Below are 7,230 nucleotides of genomic sequence, written 5' to 3' on the forward strand. Positions count from 1 at the left end.
CTGGGCCGCCGCGGAGGCGGCGGTGAGCGCGGCGGGGCCCTTCGAGCTGCTGGTAAACAACGCGGCCGTGGCGATGCTGCAGCCCTTCCTGCAGGTGACCCGGGAGGCCGTGGAGCGGTGAGTGCCTCCTCGACTTTGTAAACATCAAGAGGAGACCGAAGCAAAGCGCCGAGGCACAGCGAGAACGTTGTAGCATCACCTGCCTGCAGCCCCAGAGCTTCCAGTCCGGTCCCACTGCTAAAGTGAGACGGCTGCTGCTAAGGCAGTTTAGAAAGAGAAGACAAAGCAGCTACGGGACTGTGAAATGGTCACGGTGAAAAATGAAATCTGTTTGCTTCAATTATATATTTCCTAATGTGCTACAGTTTAGGATCCAGGTTGTGGTGGGTCTGATTCCTTCTAAGATGGGTCATAATTTGTCCCTGTGTTAGAAACCAAATACGTGAGGCTATGATAAAGGATTCGTTTGAAGCAGACCAGAAGGCATATGATCTACTTAGATCATTCTGCAGTGCTAGCTGGTGAAAACCTCACCAAGGAAGAACTATGTTTCAAAGAAGGGCTGCTTTTACCTCTCTTACAGCAAATTTACTGTTTCAAAGCCTCATGAAGGCTGGATTGCATAAGAGGAGCCACGGGCTGAGGCCCAGGGATCACTGTTTAAACTTTAATAGAAGTACTGTGTGAGTCTGCCAAAGAACAGAGTCCTGCTAGAAATGGGAAGATGCATGATTGCACCTTCTCCTCTGCACAGCAGAGGCCACCACCCAGCTTGCTTCTGCTGAATGAACACATGGTTAACCATTGCTGCCATAGCTCATCAGCCTGGCATTTCTATCTGTGTTTAAGTATCACCAGTGCTCGCAAAGCACCAGCAGCGTTTGTCTTCTGCTGCCTCTTAGAACAATTCCTCTCTGGCCCGGCCTGCAAACGCTGTGTAACTTTTAAATCTCATTTATTTGTAGGTCTTTTGATGTCAATTTCCATGCCGTGCTTCACGTTTCTCAGGTGAGGATGAATTGTCACTGCAGTTGTCTCCACAAGCAGCAACGACTAAGTTGTTCTACAAAGCAGAGACAGGTCCTGGCAGGGGGACAGGACCATAGTCCAAAATCAACCCAACATTTTGTGTGTACAGGGTCAGAGAAGAGAGTGAAGGTCCTGTCTCTTACAATGGGGAGGCACTGAGGACATCCTGTGGCTGTTTTTGCTCTTTTGCCTGCCACAAGAAGATTCCTACCAAATGGAATCATGCTCTTTCCTGTCCAGATTCTGACATCCTGTTATTTTTTTCCCCTCCTCAGATCGTTGCTCGGCAGATGATTGCACAGGGACTGCCAGGTGCAATTGTGAATGTCTCCAGCCAGGCATCTCAGCGTGCCCTGAGGGATCATGCTGTTTACTGTAAGTGCCCCTTTCATTTTTGACCAGCTGGAGACCGACAGCCACAAAGGTTCCAGCTGCCAGTTCTGGACAGAGTGAAGTACCTCTCCGTGATTCAGACTGAGTGCTGTGCATTTAAATGCTTCTCCTTCTTCCTTCCTCTTCTAAGGTTCTACCAAAAGTGCTTTGGATATGCTGAGTAAGGTAATGGCAATGGAACTGGGACCCCACAAGGTAAGATTCCTTCTGAAAGAGAAGCGTAAAAGGCATTTCGTCTCAGAGCTGTTTGGTACATGGTGTGTTGCTCTTGGTCTCAGATAAGGGTGAACACTGTGAATCCCACAGTAGTTATGACCGACATGGGGAGAATTAACTGGAGTGATCCTCAGAAATCTGCTGCCATGATTAACCGGATTCCACTAGGAAAGTTTGCAGGTCAGTCTAGATCTGTTGCCAGGCTGAGCTCCTTCTAATATCCAAGCTTTCCTCCTAACTGACATCGCAGCCACAGCTACCCTGCCTTTTTTGTGAGCAAAGTCATAACCCTGCTGAGTGGCTGTGGCTGAATTCCCAAAGCATCAGATGACAGGGCACACTTACCTCCCCTGTTCTACAGCCCTGTCATCTCTGGATAAGCAGAATGAACTTCCTCTATTATTCATGAATATGACTTGCAGGGAGCGCTGGTTGTTGCTGTGAATTAAATATCTATCATTTGGTCACAGTGATGATTTTTGGACGTCCTGCTCTCAGCCACACTGTCCTGTATATCACACCAAGCACAGCCCGGGGGGGCACAGAGATTTCCCTGCTCCAATTACACGTAGAGGCCAAAGACACATTGTTTGGGATGCTTGTTTTTCTGCTACAGATTGAGGATGCATTGGATGTCCTCTGTGTTTGATTCCAGAGGTGGATGATGTGGTGAACAGCATTCTTTTCCTGCTCAGTGACAAGAGTGCTATGACAACTGGCAGCTCACTGATGGTTGATGGGGGATTTCTCGTCTCCTAAGATGACATCTGCATTTCATACCTAGTATAATTTTCATACTAGTATTGCATAGATCTAAAAGGAATAGTAAACAGTGACAAAGACCCAGTGTTGCTGGACAAGAGGGGCAGCAGAGCTAGAACCTGTTTGAGAGTTGAGGCAGAAAGTTACCTTTAGAAGGCTGCTATATAATAAAGATCACATATGCTGTCATGGAGAATGTTTATTGCACCAAATAAGGTTTTATCTTATCACTCTACATGATGATTAGAAATTGGATCTGTCTTTCTTCCAACCCTATTCCCCCCTACAAATACAACCCTTCAGAAGCTTTCCCTGTTCCATCCAAACCCATAAAGCCTGCCTGCATTTTCCTTGGGAAGGGAAAGAAGAAGTTAGCAGACACCTCATTGCTTCCTTTGCTCTCTTTAGTAGAAAAAAACAAAACAGAGGCAACAACCTCAGCCCTGCTCTGCAGAGACTGGATTGTGGGGGGAGGCCCTGCTAAAGACTGATGGGGGGGAGCAGCACCATGCTGTCCTAGGGTGTGCACACAAAAAGGCAAATACATTGATTGCACAAGGCTGTTTCACTCACTGAGTTTGGCTAGTATCCAATTAAGCACCTAATGATTAGTTCTTCAGCTTCACATTTCGTTTACTTTGACCCCTTCTGGGGCTGGTTATGATTCCTTCAACAGTCTCAGGCACGTATCTGATAGAGCACCAATTTGTTAACTGTTAGCCACAGTAGGCTGGGCAAGGAGACCCTTCTACTCTTCCAGCTGCTCTTGTCATTCACCACCACTTATATCAGCTTCCTTCCCACTCCCACAAGGATCTTCAGCACGTGTTACACCTGCAGATGAAACACAGGCGTTTCCAGCACAGGATGGATGTCTCAGCCCTTTCAGCTTGGAGTTCAGGAGAGCCAAAACAGCCTGTTGCCCCAAGGAGCTATCTTGCCTTCCCCATTGTACTTTCCCGAGGGCTATACAGCCCCCAGCTAGTCTCCTGCCCCCACTGCCCCTTCACATCAACACTGACGTTAAATCAAAGAGACATTTAAAAAACACTGACTTCGTACATGATGAAGGGCCCTACACATCCCAGCCCCCTCCAGAAACACCCAGCTAATACGCAATCTGTCGGAGGACAACAACATGCTGAGCCAGCACCTAGGCCACAGCCCTCAGAACATGGTGCACTTTTTGCCAGGCTTCTTCACGGGCGGCGGGCAGAGCACGGCCCGGATGGCTTCATCAAACACCGTCTTCAAGCCCCGCTGTGTCAGGGCAGAGCACTCAAGGTACTTTACCGAGCCTAGGGGAAAGAGAGCTCCAGCTCAAGCACTCCAGTCCTACCAGGAGGCAGCGTCCCTCACCCACTCCAAAACAAAGAGCTCAAGGCCACGAAGACTGCCCAGCACATCACTCACCAATCTCCCGAGCCATGGCCAAACCTTGGGGGTAGGTGATGGGAGCCAGTTTCTTATCACGTAACCTTTCAATGGTGTCCTTATCATCCCTTAAGTCCAGCTTGGTGCCCACCAAGATGATAGGTGTATTTGGGCAGTGGTGTCGGACCTCAGGGTACCACTGGAACAGAGAAGCATGATGAGAAAAGTAGCCATGGCAGCAGGCACTGCCACGAGGCTGCATTTATTACTAAGAACAAGATTTTTACTAATATTTGACATGGTATAAACACCTGGACAGGATTCTTCTACCTAGAATTCTGGGTATGCTCTGCAGAAAGAAACTGGTGCAGATGTAACAAGTCACTGAAACATGGAATCGTGACAGATGACACCAGCCAACTCTGCATACTTTAACTCCATTTTAGTTTCTAGGACATCCCTCATCTTCTTTAACACAGATTTGAAGAGGCCAAAACTTAGCCAAAGAAGTCATGAATAAAGAGTAGGTCTCTCTTAAAACCACGCAGCCATTACTTTTGTTTCTTAAAACACAACTGCTAGAAACGTGGGGCTTGTAGGTGCCACAGGGTTGGCTCAGGCAGTGAACTGCACTGGTTTCTCCCTTCCACCAACAAGGAGAATACAATACCTTGGCTCTGACATTCTCAAAGGAGGCTGGACTCACAAGGGAGAAGCAGATCAAGAAAACATCCTGTGGGGGAAACAAGAAGATCAGTTGTGTAGAAAGGAACAGCTAGAGATAATGGAGGGAGGGTGAAAAAGGGAGCCTCACAAAACAAAACAAAACAAAACAAAACAAAAAATCACCACACTCAACAGCAAGGACTGTTGGCTGTAAGAAGCCCTTCCTCACAAAGGTTGCTAAACTAATTCAGAGAGAGAAGGAATGGACTTTGGATGTGTGACCTCATTTTAATTTACAATACTAGACTCAACCTGTTAAGAGCCTGTGACCAAAAATACCTTAACAGTGCTACAGTCTTCATCCCTGGTGGTGGGGGCCTAATAGCAATCACTACAGCCAGGAAAGCAACACTAGCAAAGCCCAACAGTGAGCTATGCCACCAAAAGAGAGTGGGAATATGAAACACAGCTCAGCTTTACAGCAGCTCCACACCATTCCATGTACCCAAGCTTACCTACAACATGCATAACTGTTCAAACACCATTGCAAAGTAGGAACTAGAACGTGACAATCTCTTAGTAGAGCAGTCATAAGCCAGTCCAAGCCCAGCACTCACCGTCTGTGGATAGGAAAGGGGCCGCAGTCGGTCATAATCCTCTTGTCCTGCTGTATCCCAGAGGCCTAGATTCACTGGCTTTCCATCTACCATGACATTGGCAGAATAGTTATCAAACCTGCCAAAAAAGAATCCCCATCAGTGACAGATTCTGATCTACATATTACATTCTATGAGATCCAAAGGGCAGCGAATCCGGAGGGGTCACTGTGCAATGCAGTTCCCATGGGTGTACTCTCCTCTCCTCCCATACACAGCCATACTCCACATACAGAGTTCACAGCCCCCTCACCCACAAAACCAACTTTCACACACACACACACACACACACACACACACACACTCACACACACACGGAGGGAAGAGCAGCTGATGCACATTACTCACACAGTGGGGATGTACTCTCCAGGAAAGGCATTTGTGGTGTAACTGATCAGCAAGCAGGTCTTCCCTACAGCTCTGTAGAGGATGAGAGTGACAAGTGTAAAGGAGGGCAGAGCAGAAAGCACTGGGGCAGGGAAATTTACTCTTTCCCACCCAAAAAAATGAGATTAGGTGAAAAGCTTACATGAGGAAACAGATCTGCAGCTGGCTAAAATTTTCCGTCAGGGACCAGGCCTGAACTCACCCCACCTCAGCATGCATCTGATACTGCTCTCTTCTACTCCTTTTCTCCACTCCTTTGGCCTCAGCAGAACACCAGGCAAAATGTATTTGTTCCAAAACCAAGAGGGGAAATAAATTAGGGTTATGTGCTGGGCATGATCTCCCTCAACATATCAATAATAATCTAGCAAAATGGGCAAACAGCAGGTGAGAAAACATGGAACAGCACACAACTAGTTATTCAGGCTCTTCAGACATAGGAATTGAATGTCAATATATACAAAGGATGGAAAAATAAGTATCCACAAACAAAAGCGAACTTCCAAGTGACTACTGTCAGTTTGGAAAGAGCTTCTGGCACAAAGGTAGATCACTAAAACATCAGCTCAGAGCTTTGGCAGAGGCAGGTGGGATTGGTCAACTCAGAGGCAGCAGCTGGCCGACAGTTGTGTTAGGATATGAAGGGCAGTTAGCCCTGCAGGGAGGGGAAAAGCTTAGTTCTAAGAACACAGAACAGGAGCAAAAACAACTTATTTATTACTGTAAAAGTTGTGAGCTGCAGAGAACCTTCAAAGGAAACCAATAGAGTGCCAGTAACAGCTTGAGTGAGCCTGAACAGATACAGTTATACACTACCTGATTCTCAGAAAAGTGACGCAGCAGACTTCAGGATGAGAGACCACAGTGCTGCACTGGGACTACACAGCCAGAACCACTGCACCAACCCACCCTGCTTCTCCCCTGCACTACATCCCCTGCCCAGACCAGGGACGTTGCACCAGGAGCTGCTATGCTCCACTACACTCTCATGCCCAACTTAGATCCCAATTCAGCACCTTGGGGAAACCAATTCATAACATATGCACATATCTGTGACTTAAGTGTTTGGGTACCCAAGTTCATTCAGCCAACTTCATTTCAAAGCTCACCACCAACCTGCAGACCTGGAGCCCACTTTTTTTCCAGCACGCCCCACTCACAGCTGTTGCCGTCTTCTTTATAACAAGGCTGTGCTGCACTGGACAAGTCTCCTACTGGGCTCTTTAAGCCCTCCAGCTAGAAACTGAAAGACCTCACTGCAAACACATACTTGTGGGCGCTGTATGCACAGGACGGTGGAAGAACCAGCTGCTCCCTAAGACCATTCACAACGACTTCTCTGCATCTTTGCCCCATGCTTGCTGTAGCAATCGGAAATGCATACAGAGAACTGGGAATAACGAGGAGAAATACATAAGACAAGCTAGGAAAAGTTAGGAAGCACCAGGACTCCACAGCACGCCCGTATTGTGAATATAGCTGCGTTCTCAGCCAAAAGCATCAGAAGGAGCCCAGAGAACAGGGCGGGAAGGACGACAGGCCGCGCGGTGAAGCCAGAAGCAGCGACGCGTTTCACTTCGGAACGCAAACAACAAAAGGAGACGTGAGAAAAACCTGCGAGCATCGAGACGGGGCGGGGGAGAGGCTGCGCAGCCACCCCAGCATCGGGGACCGAGCAGCGATACGACGCGAGACGGGCTTTAAACCCATGGGAACGCGCCGGCCGGCTCGGCGGCGCGCCGACAGA

At 48.1% G+C, this 7,230-nt stretch overlaps 2 protein-coding genes across 3 annotated transcripts; one reads left to right on the forward strand and one right to left on the reverse strand.

The window, feature by feature from the left end:
• Position 1: 1 nt before the first annotated feature.
• Positions 2 to 2,589, forward strand: DCXR (dicarbonyl and L-xylulose reductase; the record flags this gene model as incomplete). Its single annotated transcript, XM_010721441.1, has 6 exons — positions 2 to 117; positions 966 to 1,008; positions 1,305 to 1,404; positions 1,553 to 1,617; positions 1,701 to 1,818; positions 2,294 to 2,589. Coding segments are annotated over 6 exons (546 nt in total), but the record flags the coding sequence as incomplete, so codon positions are not given.
• On the reverse strand, positions 2,582 to 7,223 carry RAC3 (Rac family small GTPase 3). 2 transcript variants are annotated; one of them, XM_010721358.3, is made up of 6 exons: positions 5,686 to 7,223; positions 5,445 to 5,516; positions 5,058 to 5,175; positions 4,445 to 4,507; positions 3,814 to 3,973; positions 2,582 to 3,234 (listed from the first exon to the last, which is right to left on the reverse strand). In XM_010721358.3, the coding sequence occupies exons 1-6, from the start codon at positions 5,700 to 5,702 to the stop codon at positions 3,170 to 3,172; spliced, it is 495 nt and encodes a 164-aa protein (XP_010719660.1). In that variant the 5' UTR covers positions 5,703 to 7,223; the 3' UTR covers positions 2,582 to 3,169. The 2 variants fall into 2 exon arrangements, with proteins under 2 accessions (XP_010719660.1, XP_010719659.1); XM_010721357.3 differs by having other exon boundaries at positions 2,582 to 3,698; positions 5,686 to 7,221.
• Between the last annotated feature and the right edge of the window lie 7 nt (positions 7,224 to 7,230).

The sequence above is a fragment of the Meleagris gallopavo genome, chromosome 20 (assembly GCF_000146605.3).
Source record: "Meleagris gallopavo isolate NT-WF06-2002-E0010 breed Aviagen turkey brand Nicholas breeding stock chromosome 20, Turkey_5.1, whole genome shotgun sequence".
Classification (NCBI taxonomy): Eukaryota; Metazoa; Chordata; class Aves; order Galliformes; family Phasianidae; genus Meleagris; species Meleagris gallopavo.

Excerpts from the sequence above, each read along its gene's own strand:
- RAC3 (XM_010721357.3), bottom strand. Across the intron at positions 5,176-5,444 it reads GGAGAGTACATCCCCACTGT|GTTTGATAACTATTCTGCCA; the intron begins GTGAGTAATGTG and ends CTTTTTTGGCAG. Across the intron at positions 3,974-4,444 it reads TTGAGAATGTCAGAGCCAAG|TGGTACCCTGAGGTCCGACA; the intron begins GTATTGTATTCT and ends TCTCTGTTCCAG.